The sequence below is a fragment of the Bos indicus genome, chromosome 11, assembly GCF_029378745.1.
Source record: "Bos indicus isolate NIAB-ARS_2022 breed Sahiwal x Tharparkar chromosome 11, NIAB-ARS_B.indTharparkar_mat_pri_1.0, whole genome shotgun sequence".
In the NCBI taxonomy this organism is placed as follows: Eukaryota; Metazoa; Chordata; class Mammalia; order Artiodactyla; family Bovidae; genus Bos; species Bos indicus.
The window spans coordinates 99911718-99930902 of record NC_091770.1 but is presented as its reverse complement, the minus strand read 5'-3'; the positions used below and the strand labels follow the sequence as shown (position 1 = coordinate 99930902).

At 50.4% G+C, this 19185-nt stretch overlaps 2 protein-coding genes across 2 annotated transcripts; both read left to right on the top strand.

The window, feature by feature from the left end:
* The first annotated feature begins 68 nt into the window (after positions 1-68).
* On the top strand, positions 69-8652 carry C11H9orf78 (chromosome 11 C9orf78 homolog). The gene is made up of 9 exons (XM_019971004.2): positions 69-219; positions 584-643; positions 3029-3080; positions 3215-3285; positions 3816-3893; positions 4438-4635; positions 5636-5772; positions 5876-5974; positions 7989-8652. The coding sequence occupies exons 1-9, from the start codon at positions 137-139 to the stop codon at positions 8078-8080; spliced, it is 870 nt and encodes a 289-aa protein (XP_019826563.1). The 5' UTR covers positions 69-136; the 3' UTR covers positions 8081-8652.
* Positions 8653-8762: 110 nt separating this feature from the next.
* TOR1A (torsin family 1 member A) lies at positions 8763-18254 on the top strand. Its single transcript, XM_070799416.1, has 6 exons — positions 8763-9190; positions 9517-9981; positions 10587-10852; positions 13445-13620; positions 13722-13849; positions 17058-18254. The coding sequence occupies exons 2-6, from the start codon at positions 9801-9803 to the stop codon at positions 17306-17308; spliced, it is 1002 nt and encodes a 333-aa protein (XP_070655517.1). The 5' UTR covers positions 8763-9190; positions 9517-9800; the 3' UTR covers positions 17309-18254.
* The last annotated feature ends 931 nt before the right edge of the window (positions 18255-19185 follow it).

Genomic DNA, 19185 nt, shown 5'->3' with positions numbered 1-19185 from the left:
ATGGGCGTGTGGACTGGGGGCGGGGCCGGAGCTGGGGGCGGGGCCGGGCTGGGCCGGCGCTCTGACCTCATAGCCGCGCGCCGGAAGTATCCCAGTTCTCGGCGCAGAGGCTCTGGACAGCAGTGCCGGTGCGACTATGCGGGTCACCGGGAAGACTTTCCGCCGGCGCCGCGCCGACTCGGAGTCGGAGGAAGACGAGCAGGACTCAGAGGAGGTTCGGTGCGTTTGGGGCGGGATCCTACGGGGCAGGAAGAGAGAGGCAACCTAAGGGGACTCACGACCAGCCGGGTACCTCGTTGACACCATTGCTGTGAGCGGTGTCGTTACCCCTCTGCGAACGAAGAAAACGAGGCTCCTAGGGATGAGACCGCCGCCCCAAGGTCTCATGGTTGGGAGGGGTGCCCCTGGGATGCGAAGTGGATCTGACTCCTGGTGTGTCGAGACACAGTCACTCTCTGGACCACTGCGGGCGGCTAGACGGCCAGTCATTGGTGTCCGTCGAAGCTGCCTTTTGACTCTTTGAGTTCCGTGAAGGGTATCTCAGCCTGTGCGTTGCCTTTTTATTTGTTTTTTCTCTTCTAAGATTAAAACTGGAAGAGACCCGAGAGGTGCAGAACTTGAGGAAGAGGCCCAACGGGGTGAGGTGGGTACCGCTTGGGAGTAGAGGACCCAGAACAGGAGGGGATGACAGAGACACCACCTCCCCTGACTCCTCTCACCCCGCCCGGGTCGTTGTCACAAATATATTCTCAGACATAGACAGCCCCTTTTCTTGACAAACTTTACACTTTGTACTTCCTGGAGAGGGATTCAAGCGTTGTTGTTTGCAAATGTTCAACCAGGACATGCCCTGAACCTTGTGGTCTTGAAGTTTGCTCCAGAGCTACCATGGGCTTCCCTGATAGCTCAGTTGGTAAAGAATCCGCCTGCAATGCAGGAGACCCTGGTTAGATTCTTGGGTCTGGAAGATCTGCTGGAGAAGGGGTAGGCTACCCACTCCAGTATTCTTGGGCTTCCCTTGTGGCTCAGCTGGTTAAGAATCCGCTTGCAATACGGGCAACTTGGGTTCAATTCCTGGGTTGGGAAGATTCCCCTGGAGAAGGGAAAGGCTACCCACTCCAGTATTCTGGCCTGCAGAATTACATGGACTGTGTATTCCATGGGATCGCAAAGACTTGGACACAACTGAGCAAGTTTCACTTCTTCCAGAGTTACAGGTCATTGCTTGTGTTTTTTGGTTTGTTTTTGTTTTAATTCCAATACTTTGGCCACCTGATATGAAGAACCGACTCACTGGAAAAGACCCTGATACTGGGAAAGATTGAAGGCGGGAGGAGAAGGGGACGACAGAGGATGAGATGGTTGGATGGCATCACCAACACGATGGACATGAGTTTGAGTAGGCTCTGGAGTTGGTGATGGACAGGGAGGCCTGGCGTGCTGCAGTCCATGGGTTCGCAAAGAGTCGGACACGACTGAGCGGCTGACCTGAGCTGATGGCTGCACTGGGTCTTTGTTTCTATGCAGGGGCTTTCTCTGGTTGCAGTGCTTGGACTTCTCATTGTAGTGGCTTTTCTTGTTTCAAAAGATGGGCTCTAGGGTGCCCAGACGTCAGGACTCATGGCATGTGGGCTCCGTTGTGACTCACAAGCTTAGTTGCCGCTCAGCTTGCAGAATCTTCCCCCGCCAGGGATCAAACCCATGTCCCCTGCATTGGCAGGTGGATCCTTAACTACTGGACCACCAGGGAAGTCCAGACTAGTGTCTTTATTACACTTCAATTAATTGTGAAATGCACACTGATTGTTAAGGGTTTGGGAAATTTAGAAAGGTATAATCAAGAAAATAAATAGTACCTATAATTCTCCCATAAAGAGGTAACCAATATTGACATTTAATGTTCTTCCCTGCCTGTTTTCTCTCTCTCTTTTGTAAAGACTGTGAGCAGCCTTATTTTTATTCTATGCTTCAGTAGTCTCCTCTTATCCACAGGGGCTATGTTCCAAGACCCCCAGTGGATGCCTGAAGCTTGAATAGTATCTAATCTTATGCAGACTATTTTTCCCCACACCGATAGGTGGGTCGTGTATACAGTGTGGACCCTCGGGACAAAAGGGTGGTTCACTTCCTCTGTTGGACCAGGCAAGAGGGCAGAGATTCGTCACACTGTTCACAATAGCTGATAGATAATTTAAAACTTACGAATTTTTTTATTACTGGAATTTTCTGTTTAATATTTTTGGACCATAGGTAACTGACACTGTGAAAAGTAAAACCACAGCTAAGGGGGGGGTAACTACTGTATTTTCAATTCATGATATTGTGGGTATTCATCCACATTGTGGGTAATCGCCCCCCCCCCAAAAAAAAAAAAACCTTTTTGATAGCTGCATAATATTCCACCAGATATACATACCATAATTTAACTTGCCCCCTCTGTTTTGGGATCTGTAGGTCATTGTGCCAAATTTCACCACCAAATAAGGCTGCAATAGTATTTTCCTACACTTGTCTTTAGCTTCATTTTCTGTGAGGGCAAAATCTTAGAAATGAGGTTTCTAAGCCAAGATAATGCCAAATGACTTTGTAGGAAAGTGTACCACTTAGGTGAACACTACCCCCATCTCTAGCATCTAGAGCGTCTCTCTCGCTTTCTTATTGTTTCATAACATTTATTTTATTTATTTGGCTGCACCAGGTCTTAGCTGTGGCACATGGGATCTTCAGTCTTCGTTGAAGCATGCAAACTCTTAGTTGCTGCATGTGGGATAATTCCCCGACCAGGGCCCCTGCATTGAAAGTGCAGAGTCTTAGCCACTGGACCACAGGAGAAGTCCCTAGAGTGTCTCTTGATCCCTGTTATTCTTGTAGGCTTTCCATCTGACTTTGGTGTCCACTCCTCAAATCTTAACCCCGCACTAATGTTGCAGACTTCCTAAATGTTTCTTCAGACTTCCTAAATGTTTCTCCTCATCTTTGAACTGTGCCATTTCTCTCTCTCTCTCCTCTGCTTTTTGGTTATTCTCAGTGCTGTTGCCCTGCTGGTGGGAGAGAAAGTACAAGAAGAGACCACTCTAGTGGTGAGTTGTGGGACCCTCCCTGGGCAGTGGGAAGATGTGACTGCTCTTCAGTGGGTGATTGAGTTTTCTTTAAGAACAAAACATTCCACTGCGAGTTACATAGATGTTGCTTCTCCGCTGTTTGCTTTCTGCAGGATGATCCCTTTCAGATGAAGACAGGCGGGATGGTGGACATGAAGAAACTAAAGGAAAGGGGCAAAGATAAGTACGTGCAAAACAGGCTCAGATACAAACTCACCTGCACTGCCTGCCAGCCAGGGAGCTGGGGCCTGCTGCAGCTTGTATACGGCTTGAAGTGCCCTTTGTGCTCTGTAAAGAGTATGTTGTTTAAAAGCAAAGAAAACAGAAACTCTTCAAACGTTAACTTAGTGTAATGTAGGTAGGCACCTCTTATAAGGGTGCATTATATATTATCTTTCAAACCCACGTGGAAGTTATTTTTCTTTTTTAAGAAAAACATAGAAAACACAATTACCAAAATAATACAAGCAACGCAAAAGTGAAAAATAAATATATCTACTCTTTCCCCCTGAAGTATCTCCAGAGGCCATCAGTGTGCTTGCGTATATTCCTGGAGTTCCTTCTGGTTACGTGTTATATATGTATCTTATTTTTTCCAGCTATGGACAGGATGTTGTACATTTCATTGCATACTTGTTTTATTAATGTAGCATCATATTCAGCCTCATTTATATGTGACTCTAAGGCTCTCCTTCACTGTTCTCTTTTTTGTAGGATCAGCGAAGAGGAAGACCTCCATCTGGGGACATCATTTTCCGCAGAAACCAACCGAAGGGACGAGGATGCCGACATGTAGGTGTCAGTCTTTTCAGCGCTGAGCGATTGGAGGTGGGCTCCAGCCAGATAGTGTCTGACATTTAGTCACAGATGACATTTCTAATCTTATCCAAAAACAGCAAATTTGACCCCTCTTGTGTCCCTGGTCCCCCTTACCCCACCACCTCAGGCTTGAGAACTTTGAAAACCTCAAGATTTCTTTAAGAACGTGGTTCTTAGAATTTTTAAATTCCTTGGCTGGTAATATTCCCATCCCACCCCTTAAAGAAAATTGTAGGGAGAAACATTGGACTTGCCCATTTTTCATTTTGCCACCCAGGCTGTTAAATAAAAACTGCCATCAAAGAAACTTCCACATAATGTGGTGGGACAGGATCTCATTGTATAGACTGGTGCTTTAAATTGAAAACTTTTAGCTTGATTTAAAAACTGAAAAGTTATTTTTATTTTTCTCACTTCTCCATGGAATGATGACAACTTCATCATCACCCATCATGGCTCTGGGCCAGGGTTGGAGCTGTCCTGCCCCTCCCTGAGGCCTGCGGGTATCTCATTTCAGGATGAAGTACATTGAGACAGAACTGAAGAAGCGGAAAGGGATCGTGGAACATGAGGAACAGAAAGTCAAGCCAAAGAATGCAGAGGATTGCCTTTATGAGCTGCCAGAAAACATCCGGGTTTCCTCGGCAAAGAAGACGGAGGAGATGCTGTCTAACCAGATGCTGAGCGGCATCCCCGAGGTGGACCTCGGCATCGAGTGAGTTTCAGACCCACAGTTGCGCCTCTCTCCCGCCCCTAGGCCGAAGGGCTAGCTCTCTGCTTTCCAGGTAACAGTTAAGGGGGCTGTTTCTTAACCTGTCTCCTTGGAAATCCACAGATACAAACTTACCCTCTCTGGCCTGCTGACATGGTTGCTGCCCAGAGTTTCTTTGGGTTGATCAGAGGAGTTAAAGACCCTAGGGACTGTCACCACCAAAAACAAAAGTATTTGTTTTATTTTATAAAGTAGAGGGATACTTTCTTTCTGTTTTTTCTTTTATATTTATTTATTAATTTGGCTGCTTCGGGTCTTAGTTGCAGCATTCTGGATCTTTTCATTGTGACATGCTGGCTTCTCGCTAGTTGTGGCGTACGGGCTTACCATGGTGTGTGGAATCTTAGTTTCCCAACCAGGGATCACACGCAAGTCCCCTGCATGGGAAGGTGGATTCTTAACCACTGGGCCACAGGGGAAGTTCTGAAAGTGTTTGTTTTTGTTTAGCCTTTGTTCACAGTCCTTCCAATAGGTGCTTGTAGTCTCCCGCTCGCTTCAGCAGGAGCAGTGATAAGGTTCACCCACCCCGTGATCCTCCTTTCATTTCAACTACAAAGCATCTGCTCTAAAAGGGGACTTTTGTGGAGGAAATACAGGGTCAGAATCATCTTTGGGTGTGGTAGAAAGTTGGGAGACGTCTGAGTTCTCACCTCTTTGCTGGCCTCACTGGCTTTGAGCCTTAGGGAGTTCACCTGTTCACCTGACCTCTGGCTCAGTTTCCCCTCAATCAGAAGAGAGTAAGTCCTGCATCTCCCATGCTGTGAGAGTGCCATGATGTTCTGGTCGCAGGGGAGTTGGTGAACTGTAGAGAGCTGTGCCCTGAGAAAGATGACATCCTTATGCAGCTGAGCGAGGAGGGGTGCTTTGAGCCCCTCCAGTCAGTTCCATCTGAGGCCCGCAGTGGCAGAGCTCTAACTGTGGAGTGGCCCCTCTCTCCCCACAGTGCGAAAATAAAAAACATCATCTCCACGGAGGACGCCAAGGCCCGCCTGCTGGCTGAGCAGCAGAACAAGAAGAAGGACAGCGAGACCTCCTTCGTGCCCACCAACATGGCTGTCAACTACGTGCAGCACAACCGATGTGAGCGCCGCGTGTCCGGGGCAGCGGCTCCTCCCCGCACCCCTGGGCTCAGGTGCCTGGGCCCTGTTCTGTCTGACACACCCCCTGGTCTCTTTCGGTCCAGTTTACCACGAGGAGCTCAACGCTCCCATACGGAGAAACAAAGAGGAGCCCAAAGCCCGACCCTTGCGAGTGGGGGACACAGAGAAGCCGGAGCCTGAGCGTGAGTACAGCAGGGGCCTCAGGGCCGCTGGGGGCGGCCGTGGCCCAGGGTCGGTGGAGGCGGGGAGGGGTGGCGCTTGGGCTTTGGGGCCAAGGCATCTGGGTTCTAGTTCTTTCTCTGGACCATGGTTATGTGCCATCTCCTTTCCAAGCCTCAGTTTCCTCACCTTTAAAATGGGGTTGGTAATAAAATGTACCACTGGGGGTTGCTCTAAGGATTCAATGGGCTATCAAGTGTAACAGAGACTCAGAAAACTTGAATAAGCAAAAACAAAAGTTACTCATGATTTCACCACCCAAAGAAGGCCACAGTTAACATTTTTTATTTTTACAATTTACTTTATTGAAGCATAGTCTATTTACAGTGTTGCATTAATTTCCACTGTATGGCAAAGTGGCTCAGTTACACGTACATATGCACGTTCTTTTTCACAGTTTTTCTGTTATGGCTTATTGCAGGATATTGAGTATAGTCCTCCGTGCTGTACAATAGATCCTTTTTTTCCCTGAGCTATACAGTGGGTTCTTTTTATTTATTTATTTTCCAGTTGTAATATAATTGCTTTCCACTGCCGTGTTAGTTTCTGGTATACACAACATTGTTACGTAGTGTTAACCCTCAGTATTCTCGGGGGGCTGGTTCCAGGACCTGCTGCCGACACCAGAATCTGTGGATGCTTAAGCTCAAGTTCCACAGTCAGCCCTCGGTACCCACAACTGCCAACCAACAGCGATTGCAAATGCAGCACTACACTGCCTGGGATTGGCTGTTGAACCCTAGATACCAAGGGCCAGCTCTGTAACCTTCCCGACTTCTAAAAAAGCACACACATATATTGTATACATACTTAATAGGATATCACCGCTCTTCAGTGTCTGTCCTCTGCCTGTTTGTTCGTGACAGTAAATTATATTTCCCTTTCAATGGGCACGTCACGTTCTGCTGTACAGGTAGACATCCTTTAGTCTAACTGCTTTCCTCTGGCGAGACACTCAGGCTGTTTCCCATGTTTCCCTATGTAATGATGATCGTCCATCCAGCAGTGCCCTTCCCCACGTGCTCTTAGCACCAGGCAGTGTCATCTTTTTCATCAACAATGGGACAATTCTTAGGAAATGCTACATTTGCTGAGACTTCTCTTGTTCCTCCTTCTTACTTCAGAAATTATTTCCTGTAACACTTTGGCCGAGTAGTCTTTGATTCCCAAAGAGTTTCCTGTTATTAATCTCTGTTAAACAGAAATTTTAGAGGCACCAGATTTGGGTTCAACGCTTAGCTTCCTGTCACTTTCTGAGTGACCTTGAGCAAGTCAGCTAACCTCTCTGAGGAGAGACGGTAACATGCACCTGCTGGGATTTCTGGGCAGGTGAAAGGAAGTCATGTCTAAAAGCTTGTGCCATGCCTGACCTAGTCAGACTCTCAATGCAGTTAAGAGTTTGCTGAATTAGTTATTGTTCATTTGCTGAGTAACATCCGACTGTGATTCCAATGGACTGAAGAACATCAGGCTTCCCTGTCCTTTGCTATCTTCTGGAGTTTGTTCAAACTCATGTCCATTCAGTCAATGATGTTACCTAAAAATCTCATCCTCTGTCGCCTTCTTCTCCTCCTGCCCTCTATCTTTCCCAACATCAGGGTCTTTTCCCTTGAGTCAGCTCTTTACATCAGGTGGCCAAAGTATTGGAGCTTCAGCTTCAGCATCAATCCCTCCAATGAATATTCAGGATTGATTTCCTTTAGGATTGACTGGTTTGATCTCTCTGCAGTCCAAGGGACTCTGCTACTCACCTGGTCTAACACTAAAGTCAGCGTATTTCAGCTGGCACCTGACTCCACCGTGCTTGTTGCTCAGCAACACATACTCCCTGCGGCCCTCCTGTGTTCCTGTTGACCAGGGTGGGCATTGGGGCGCCTCTCGAGAGTGAGGCACAGGTGTGGTTGACCTAGCCTGTGCAGAGCTAACCTGTCAGTGGCTTCTAGTGTGGCAGACAGCTTTTCCTCTTTTCCTTCTCAGGGTCCCCTCCCAACCGCAAGCGTCCTGCTAATGAGAAGGCCACGGATGATTATCATTACGAGAAGTTCAAGAAGATGAACAGGCGGTACTGAGGGAGGCTAAATGGGGAGAGGTGCAGCGTGGGATATAAATAACTGTTGTCCACTCCCTTTATCCCCATGATAAAAGATTTCCTGGCCAGAAGCCTGCTCATTGGCTAGCAGATGGCTCCCAAAACAGACTCTGTCAGTCCCACTGCTTACCTGTGGGATTTTCAGGCATTGAATTTGTAACCTTTTGAAACAATGTGTAGTTTTCCTATTTGGGGGCAAACTAGTCTTGTGAGCATTATTAAATCTTGTTTGTAAATATGTTGACTTTCTCTTAGTATTTGCCCCGGGTCAGGAGGAAATGGGTCTGTGTTTCAGGGTAAGATAATATCCTTTAGATTGGGCTTTTATTATAATACATGCTGTCATTGTCTCTTGCTTTCAAATATCTGGAGTGAGATTCAGAAATGCCTCCTTCACTGTTTACAATGGATCCAGCTGAAAGTAGAAAAATCTAGACGATCAAAGGAACAGTAGTATTTTCTGACTTTTACAGTTATGTTTCTTTTCATTAAAGAAAGAAAAATAATTTCTATCATTTTAAGCATTTAAATATTAAATATGAAATGGACCTAGCCTTATTTGTTTTGTGTCTCCTTGCACCAGCAGTGACTCAGATCATATGTTCTGGGGTTGGGCAACTCGGAAGCACAGTTCCGTCACTGAGAGGGGTTCTTCTCGTTTGGGATAGGCACCAGCCTTTGAGTGACCAGGTTTGGTGCCACTTGTGGTGTCGCTTTTTGTGAGGCAGGTACACAGGTTGTGATGAGGAAAGAACAGGTTGGTTGACTCCTGGGCTGAGTTAAATCAGGTATCGTGTGGTTAGTGACATTTGGCTTTGGAGTTGGATTTGAGTCCTGCTCACAGCCTCTTCATTAAATCCTTGGACACATCTGTTTGCCTTGCAGCCTGTTTTCTCATCTGTAAGAGATTTTCTTTTCTTCCCCTTCACTCAAATGCAAGGTCAGTGAAGGCAGGATTCACCTGCACCTCATTTTTTTTTTCTTCAATCCCCAGGATCTAGTCCATAGGAGATCCTCAAAATTATGAATCAATGAATGAGAGGAAGTAACTGTTACCTGGGAGAGACCTGACCAACACTACCTTATCCAGGTGAGGAAGGTCAACGTCAACAGTCATAAATCATGTTGATTATATGTACCTATGATATGATGTTATAAAAATAGTATCTCTGTATATTCCTCACCCAAACCCATAACTCCAATCTAATCATAAGAAGAGCATCAAATTCCAATAGTTGAGAATCCTACAAAAGATTAGGGCTTTCCTAGGTCGCTCAGTGGTAAAGAATCCCCCTGCCAAAACGGGAGACACGAGTTGGATCCCTGGCTGGGGGAATCCCCTGGAGTGGGTTGCCATTTCCTGCTCCAGGGGATTTTCCCGACTTAGGGATTGAACCCGGGTCTCCCGCATTGCAGGCAGACCGTCTGAGCCACCAGGGAAGCCCATGTAAAACTGTTCCCCAAATGCAAGTTTTACTAAAAAGAGGAAAAGGAAAAAGAAAAAATTGGCCCCTCCAACTACCCCAGCGCCCAAAGCAGGAAAGGGCTTTGCCCTTCACAAAGATGGCGGCCGCCGGCGTCGGAGGCGATCCGCCCCTTTGAAGAATGGGGGCGCCGGCGGGAGGAACCGGAAGCGCGGTCTGGTGGCGGCGCCGGTCGGCGGTAGGCGCGAGAACGCGCGGGGCGGCGCGGGTCCCGGCATGAAGCTGGGGCGGGCCGCGCTGGGCCTGCTGCTGCTGGCACCGTTGGCGGTGCGGGCGGTGGAGCCCATCAGCCTGGGATTGGCCCTGGCCGGCGTCCTCACCGGCTACATCTCCTACCCGCGCCTCTATTGCCTGTTCGCCGAGTGCTGCAGCCCGAAGCGGAGCCTCAGCCGGGAAGGTAGGATGGGCCGGGGTCTGGTGTGAGAGCTGGGAAGGGGGTCAGAGGCGGGGGGCAGCCAGGAGGCCCGGAAGCCCGGGCAGTGCCCAGCCGGGGGATGGCGGGCGGGGGGGGGCCGGACCCGGAACTGGCGTGCGGCACGGGGCCTGGCTCCTGGGCCACGACCGCAGGCCGACGGGACTTTGGTCTGAGACCTGCGGATGCCAGCTGCACCTTCGCCCAGAAAGCGGACGGGTGGACGATCCGAAACTTCCTCCAGAGAATTTCTTGCTCGTTCCTCACCGGAGACGGGAAGGCTGGTGGGGGCTCTCCCGACTCGGAGCAGCGGATCTGAATTAAGCTGCCCTTTTTTTCCTGCCGGCCTTCGGGTGGGGAGGGACAGGGCCGGGGTGGGTCTCATCCGAAAGTGTGGGCAGGACTTGCAGAGGGAGGGCCTCCTGGACTCACGGGTCATCTGGGCCGAGTGCCTACGTACATCTGCGTCCCAGTAAACGGTTGGAAGAGCTTAGCGGGCTTTGCCGGCTTTACGTGAGCCTGTAAACGGCTACGTTTTGCCAGGTGTGTCCCCCTACTCCCTGCCTGACTGGCTTTGGATTTTTTCGCAGCGCTGCAGAAGGATCTCGACAGCAAGCTCTTTGGACAGCATCTTGCAAAGAAAGTCATCTTAAATGCTTTGTCCGGCTTCATCAGCAACCCGAAGCCCAAGAAACCTCTCACCCTCTCCCTGCACGGGTGGACAGGCACTGGCAAAAATTTTGTCAGCAAAATCATCGCGGAGAATATCTACGAGGGTGGTCTGAACAGTGACTATGTCCACCTGTTTGTGGCCACACTGCACTTCCCACACATCTCGAACATCACCCTGTATAAGGCAAGGGTCGAATTTGGGAATCCTTCAGGGACGATGCTGGCTTTGGGGTTTCTTTGTTGGGGGATGGGATTTGGATGTTCTGTGTTGAAAGGAGTGAGCCCTGAAAACAGCCACACGTGGCCGTTTCCCTTTAAAAAGTGTGGAAATTACAGAGGGTTGGAGATGACAGAAGCAATGACGTCAAAGCTGGTTTCTGAAAACAGGCTGCATGTGGTACTTAGTAAGTGGTGTGGTAGGATTTTACAGATGGACGTAATCAAATCCGGGTTAAAGCTCTTCAAATCTAACATGTTTTATAAAAGGGGAAACATTTCTAGGGAGGCCTAAGTTTGCTTTTATACTTGAACTCACTGATTTAACAGCCTGGCTTCCAGGGCAGACACATCTGAATTTCAGCCCCAGGCTCCCACTTAGCTGTGTAACGTTGGGAGAGTCACCTGACTTCTCTTGAGACTCAGGTTCTTCATCTGTCAAATGACAGTTGTGAGAATTTCTTTTTAAAAAAAATTTTGACCATGCAACGTAGCATGTTGGGTCTTCATTCCCTGATCAGGGTTTGAACCCGTGCCACCCCCTGCAGTGGAAGCTGGGAGTCTTAACCATTGTAAAACCAGGGAAGTCTGAGAATTTCTTGAGCTCTTAAACCTGTCAAGTATGTAACATGATGCTCAGCACATGAGCGTTCAAATCATTGGTAACTATTGCCTTTTTTTTGTCTCACCTGTGTGAACACATTTTTCCCTTCAGCTTGGATGAGCATCAGGGTCACTGACCACCCAGGAGTTCCTGGGATGTGAGGCTTTCGCTGCTACAACTGGGAAAGTTCCAGGCAAATAGGGACGAGTTGCTCTTCCTAGTTAGCATTCCATCTTCACTGTTCAATAGCTGTGTGACTGAGCAAGTTACGTAACCTCTCTGCACCTCAGTTTCCTGGTCTGTGAAATAGGAAATGCAGTAGTTAACTGCTTTGACGGGTTTTGGAACGTCACAATAAAACGGGTGAACCGTGCTTAGAACAGGGTCTTGCCTGTAGTGAGTGCTCCATGTACGTTTTCTGTTGTCTGTAAGAGGGAGGAACAGAATGGAAGGCCTTGGCGGCTAGAGCCCGCCAGACCTGAGGGAATTCTCGTTTAAACAGTGACTCACTTTGTGGCCTTGTTCAAGTCACTCCAGCTCTCCTGAGGTTCTGCTGTAAATAGAGGTCAGTTCATATCTCCAGAGCAGAGATGGGCTTCCCAGGCGGTGCTAGTGGTGAAGAACCCACCTGCCAGCGCAGGAGATCTGAGAGACACGGGCTCGATCCCTGGGTTGGGAAGATGCCCTGGAGGAGGGCGTGGCAACCCACTCCAGTATTCTTGCCTGGAGAATCCCATGAACAGGGGAGTTGATCGGCTACAGTTCATGGGGTCGCAAGAGTCAGACACGACTGAAGTGACGTTGCAGGAACAGAGCAAAGTTACTGCTTTGGTTAATAGGCACCCATGGAACACTGTAGCCGTGGTCTGAGTAGCCAAGCAAAACTCCAGATCATAAGAAGTCAAGACCTATATCGTAACTTCTAGAATTTTCCTCAGAAACTAATAGCTAACTCTTCTTCTTACCTTGCGTCGTGCTTGGTTGCGTCAGTTGTGTCTGACTCTTCACAACCTCGTGGACTGTAGCCTGCTAGGCTCCTCTGTCCATGGAATTCTTGACGCAAGAATATTAGACTGCATTGCTGTGTCCTCCTTCAGGGGATCTTCCTGACCCAGAGATCAAACTCAGGTCTCCTGTGTCTCCTGCATTGCAGGCGGATTCTTTTACCTACTGAGCCACCTGGGAAGCCCTCTCCTTATCGTAGGGGGAAACATCTAGGAAAGCATTGTGCAAAACCATAGCTCAAATTTCTGATGGAAAGGGTCCTCTCTCCTTCTCATCTTGATTGCTTAATATAAGAAGTACCTACATAATGTTTGTAGGGAATGTTCCATTTAAGCAGATTTATTCCAGCAGTCTCCAGGCACTGTTTCAGAAACTCAGGAATGTTGCCTCCCCACACTCATCCTCGAGCATGTGTGCTCTTGAGGTCTCCTTACCCCTCTTGAAACCTTAGAGCCCTTCTCCAGGCTCTTCCAAGGACTTCATCAGGGAAGAGGTTGCTCGGTCTCTGCTTTCTCCCAAGAAGGCTGGTGTCCACAGGATACATTTTAACATGTTCGTTTTGATGACAGAGGACTAGCAATGTAGCATCCATGTGACACGTCACAGAATTATAATCAGGGTGTGGGGCCCTGGAATCAGGCAGGGTGGGGTTCAGGTCTTCACTGTGTTACAGCCCAATTGTGTAACATTGGGAAAATTTTGGAACCTGAGTTGATTCTGCTCTTTGTGCCTCGGTCTTCTCATCTGTAAAATGGGCATGATGATGCCCACTGTGTGGGGCTGTGGTGAGGAACAGAAGAGCTCGTGTGAAGTGCTCCGCACAGCAGGAAGCACACAGTGAGCTCTTGTAAATGCAGCCTTTGTAGACCCCAGGTGTGGTGTTAATAGTGCTCCCCCGCTGTGTCAGTCGCACTTCTGAGAATCTCTGTTGGCTTCCCCTTTGTCACTCAGGATCAGTTACAGTCGTGGATTCGCGGCAACGTGAGTGCCTGTGCGAGGTCCATCTTCATATTTGATGAAATGGACAAGATGCACGCCGGCCTCATAGACGCCATCAAGCCTTACCTAGACTATTACGACAACCTGGATGGGGTCTCCTATCAGAAAGCCATCTTCATATTTCTCAGGTAAAGTCGGGGCCGGGACGTGGTTGAAGAGCTCTGAGCCCCAGCCCTGGGGGCTTCGGGGAGAAACACCCCAGTCCTTACTCACTGGAATTGTCCCGCAGCAATGCTGGAGCAGAAAGGATCACAGATGTGGCTTTAGATTTCTGGAGAAGTGGAAAGCAGAGGGAAGAAATCAAGCTCAAAGACATGGAGCATGCCTTGTCTGTGTCGGCCTTCAATAACAAGAACAGTAAGTGGGGGCACTGCTCTGGCGGTCCGGTGGTTACGACTCCGCACTTGCAATGCAGGGGCCATGGGTTCGAACCCTGGTCAGGGAAGTAAGATCCCACATGCAGTGCAGCGCAGCGAAAGAAAAGAAAGCACAGTAAATGGGGTTATCTGCTCCTAACACCAGGCCCCTCCCCTGGCCCCATTCATGATCCTGCATCCCTATTTTAGACTGACAGCCTCCCCATCACCTGGGACCGATTCTCGGTCTCTTCCCCAGGCCTACTGAGGTCTGAATTCTGAGGGAATCTGTGTAAACAAACTTCAGGTGACTTATACTCACACTCAAGAAAGAGGAACTTTGTTGATCCTCAAGATCTTGAATATTTGTTTCCTGTTTTCTTCAGTTAAATCGAAGCAGATGGTGGAACAAGGAAGACTGCTGGGGAGGCTTTGATGTAGATAGGCCGTCAGGTCCCTTGCTTTCTTGCCTTGCCATGGAACTCTGAGGGTCTGTGCCCTGGAGGAACAGCCCGACAAGGAAGGGCTGCAGTTTTAAATAAATAGAGTGGTGAGGGAATGCTCACGTGAGGGTGACATCTGAGCTGACCTGAGGAATGAGGGAGCCATGGGGAAATGAGAGAAAAGCATTGCACCAGGGGGAACAGCACACGCAAGGCCCCTGAGGTGGGAGTGTGCCGGGACGAAGAGGAACATAGAATAGCAGGGGGCCAGATAAGAGCTGGAGCTTGGGGTGGGCTGCAGATCGTGGAAGGCCTGGGGACCCACAGCAGGGCTCGGCTGCAAGTGGAAAAGGGAGTCCTTGGAGGGTTTTGAGCCGACTGCCCTGTTCAGACCTAGTTTTAACAGGACTGCCTGGCTGCCAGGTGGAGAACAAACTGAGGGCAGCAGCGGGGGCAGGGGGACGGCCGGCGAGGAGCGGCTGCAACAACCTAGAGGAGAGATGCTGGCGGCTTGGCCAGGCGTGGCCGCGGTGGGGGTGGTCAGCCACTGTCGGCCTGGTGTGTACTTTGAAGGTAGAAACAATGAGATTTCCTACAACGAGACTGTGTGTGGGAATGAGAAAGGAGGATCTGGTCTGAGCACTTGGCAGGGCCCCCCTCCCTGCCCCGTTCGTTAAGGGGGTGGCCTCCAGGAGGAGCAGGTTTGCAGGGAGCAGGGGAAATGACGCGTTGGAGGCATGGGAGCAGGCAGCTGAAGTCCCAGTGCACTTGTGTGGGGACATGTGGGGGAGTGCCTGTCAGGCTGAGGACAGGCCAGGGAGTGGTCACCAGGGCTCTGTAAAGTCATTTGCTCCACCTGAGCACTCTTCAGGGGTCTCTCTGTTTGGGGGTCCTGGTTGTCCTGATTCCCTGGCTGATTAGCCTTCTGCCCTCCTTGCCTGACAGCCCCAACTCAGCATTCACAGCCCCTGGCACTACGGGGGATCATCTGTTTACTGGCTGACTGGGCGGCTCCTCCGTTGTGAACCCCGGGAGGCAGGTCAGCGTCTGCCTGGCTGTGCTCTGTCCCCAGCCTCAGGCAAGTCCAGCAGGCCTTCGGGAGACTGGCCAGGGCTGTCCCACTTGCTGCGGGCCTACCACCCAGCACTCAGTTTGGTTCTTTCCCACGGCCACAGACTCCACCCCATCCAGTCAGTCAGATGTTTACTGAGCCCCGGCTGTGTGCAAAGCCCTGTTGGGCAGGAAAAGAATAAACCCCAGTTGTGATGCCATGATTGACAGTAAGAAACGTGTGTCTGGCCTTTGTCCTCATTTTCTGGCCCAGCGCTCCTAAAGCCCTTTGGAGGTTCCAAGAAGTGAGAGCCATAAAGGTGTCTTGATGTTCCTGACAAGCCCCTTTCAGCCACCCGGAGTCTGTGTTAAGTGAGGTGACTTTTGCAGAATACCTAAGGTGGGGGGCGCTTTCCAGGGGAACCGCCCTGGATTGGAGGGTTAGAGCTTTCAGTCTCCAACCCTTTCAGGCCCCTGGGGAGGGGAGGGGCAGCTGAAGGTTGATTCAGTCGCCAGTGGGCAGTGATTTAATCAGTCATGCCTATGTAGAGAATTTTCCTTAAGAACCCTAAAAGACAGGGTTCGGAGAGCTCCGGGTTGGTGAAGACGCAGAGATTTGGGGAGAGTGATGGGCTCAGAGTTCATGGGATCTCCACGCCCCTTCCCACATGCCTTGGCCCCTGCGTCTCCTCCAGCTGGCTGTTCCTGAGTCATATCTTTTTATAATAAACCAGTAGTCTAGTCGTAAAAGATTTCTCTGAGTTCCATGAGCTCCACTTACAAAGAAATTGAACCCAAGGAGGGACATCATTGGCCCCTCAGAAGCACAGGGGACAGCCGGAACTTTCGGTCGGGGGCTGGGGGGGCTGTCTTGTGGGACAGCGCCCAGCCTGTGGGACCTGATGAGGTCTCCGGGTGCAGTGTCGCCAGAACCGAGGTGAACTGTAGGGCCTCCAGGTGGTGTCCGAGGAGTGCTTGGTAGTGTGGGGGAAAAACCCAGGTGGGAAGGGCGGCAGAGCCAGCCCGGGATTAAGGCACAGGACGGAAGCGGGAAGGTGGAAGGAGAGACATTCTGAAGAACCTCCGGCCGTGACCCAGCAGGTGCTGGCTCGCCTCAGGAGGGAGTGGGAGGGTCCAGAGGCCGGGGTCCTCCCAGACCCGTGACCGCAGCGGCTCAGGCCTCGTCCGGGAAAGCGTGCGCCCTGCGGCCAGAACAGCACTGTCTTCACACGTTAGTGGGGGCTCTAGCTTTTGGTCCCCCAAACGCTCTGGAGGGTTTGGACACGGTGGCGGCAGCAGAGAGCGTCCACCCTGTCACTGATCCAGCCACAGGAACCCCAGCCAGTCACAAATTTCCAAGAGGCTGGTCTTTCCCCGGGAACTCCCGTCACCTTCCCCGTTCTGTGAACCTGCCAACCTGTGAGTCTCTGGTCCCTTGCCTGCATGGCCTGTCTGTCCTGGGACAGCCGGTGAGCCTCCTTCCCGCGTGAGGTCTTGAGCTCACGTCTTGAGAGGCCTCCCCGCCCACTGTGGCGTCACCCTGTCATTGGCTGCTGACAAGCCAGGCGAGCTCACTGGTTAGTCTGCCTGCTCCTTAGACCAGTCTCCCCTGAGGGCAGGCACGGGGCTCCCCCTCGTGGTCGACACACTGCCCACGCATGTGGACAGGCCGATGGGCAGACTGACGGTGGATGAACAGCACCTTTTTCTTCCCAGGTGGCTTCTGGCACAGCAGCTTAATTGACCGAAACCTCATCGATTATTTCGTTCCCTTCCTCCCGCTGGAATATAAACACCTGAAGATGTGCATCAGAGTCGAAATGCAGTCGCGAGGCTACGAGGTGGACGAGGACATTGTGAGCAGGGTGGCCGAGGAAATGACATTTTTCCCCAAAGAGGAGAGAGTTTTCTCCGACAAAGGCTGTAAAACCGTGTTCACCAAGTTAGATTACTACTATGATGACTGATGGCGCCAGAGCGGCTGCTTCCCGCGTCCCCTCTCTGGTCCTGGACGAGGAGTGAAATGAATTCGTCCTGTGTGACAGGACAGGCGCTTGCCCGGGCATTATTTTTTCATCCAGCAGAATCTGCAGGCTGTCGGTGACAGATGCGGACGGGGAGCAGACCCCAGGGCCTGCAGAGGAGGGGAGGAGCCAGCTCCCAGCCCAGCCAAGCCAGGGCTCATGATTTTTTTTTTTAAAAATCATGTTTTAATTTCAAATGTTTCTGTTTCAAGGAAGGATGAATCAGTTTTACTGAAAAATGTGATCATTTTTATTTAAAATGGTTTTTAACATTATGAGAAACTTTTCAGACTCTTAAGTTGTTGACTTGTGTGTGTTTTAGTAATTTCCTATCATTACAACGTACGCTGTGATGTCACTACTGCGTAAGTGCCCACGCCTGCCGCCCTCAGTCTGTCCTCTAGGGTGGCGTGACTGGGGACCGAGGCTGGAGCAGCGAGCAGACCTGTCATGGGATGACCACTGCAAGGGCGATGAGCCTTAGACAGCAGACAGACACACTCAGGCCCAAGTGTCCTTCCCAAGAGTGTTCATCACAGTAACACTGTGAACTGTAACACTGTGAATGATCTTAGTAACACTGTGAACAATTTGTTAGAAACAGAATTTCCTGGAAAGCAAAGTGTCTGCAAGCCTGTCGCTTGCCTGTCAGTCAGCTTTGCAATGGCCCCTCTCTGCTTTCCATTCCTGAATGAGTCATGCACTCAGTGGCAGGTTTTGCCAAATTTTCATAAAATACGGTTTTTCATATTTTTTTACTCATTTTCATCATGTTTAATCAACTCCCCAAACCTCTAGGAAAGCTTAGCCCCCATGACGCTGAGCACGGTGTTTCTATTTGTTAAATGCAAATGCTGCCACTTTACAATAAAACAGTATGATTCGTGAATACATTTTTAGTGAAAAAAAAACACCTCGAGGCCCTACCTTCTGTGCTTGAGCTGTGAATTGAGACCTAACAGCGCATCCCAGGCTGAAATGGGGAGGAGCGTGACACAGCTGAGGATCCGGGTGGCTCCGGCTCTGCTCAGCTCCCTGGGGTGTCACGGGTTCATGGAGCTCCCAACTCCCAGCTGTGAAGTTCATTCAAGTCTGGAGACCTAGCCCCCACTGAGAAGCCAGGCAGGAGCACAGAGCAGTGTAGGCGCCTAAATACCTTGTATTGTGCAACACGTGTGCCTACAAGGGCTCCTGTGGGTGTGTGTCTGCAGTGCTCACAGGGGCGGTCTTCAGCAGGCACAGAAGACGGGGGAGCCCTGCCTCAGGGCTACGCACCCAGTACAGGAACTAAGGCCACCCAGGCCCCTAAGGCAGCCCTGAGCACTGGGAAGTTCCTGATGTTGCCCTGAAGCTGGCCTGCTGTCATGTCCCCAGGAGTCACGGATTGGGGCTATCCATTCATCTAAAGAAGTCCCCAGCCCCTGGGAGTCTCTGTTAGGGGACACTGGGGTCCCTGACTCACCTAGAAAGTTCAGTCTTCCAGATGAGGCTGTGTGGGGTGAAGTGGAAGCGGCAGAGGCCTGGGACCCAGATGGAGAGAGGGCAGGCTCACGGGGTGCACACTTCCAATCTGAAAACGGGAGTGGGTGACCTGATGGTGAAGAGGGTCTCAACTTTGTAGAAAGGGCTCCATCCTCAGTCCTAGGAAGAGCCATTGTGAACAAATCACTTGCTGAAGAGCCCAGGTTGAGAGATTAAGCTGAGATCTGGTTAACGTAACAAGGATTTTGTTATTTTCAGGTTCCGGGCGGGAAGACCAGGCAAGCAGGTTTCCTGATCTGAGCTTGGCCACACTTTAGGTCCAGAATGGCAGCCGTGAA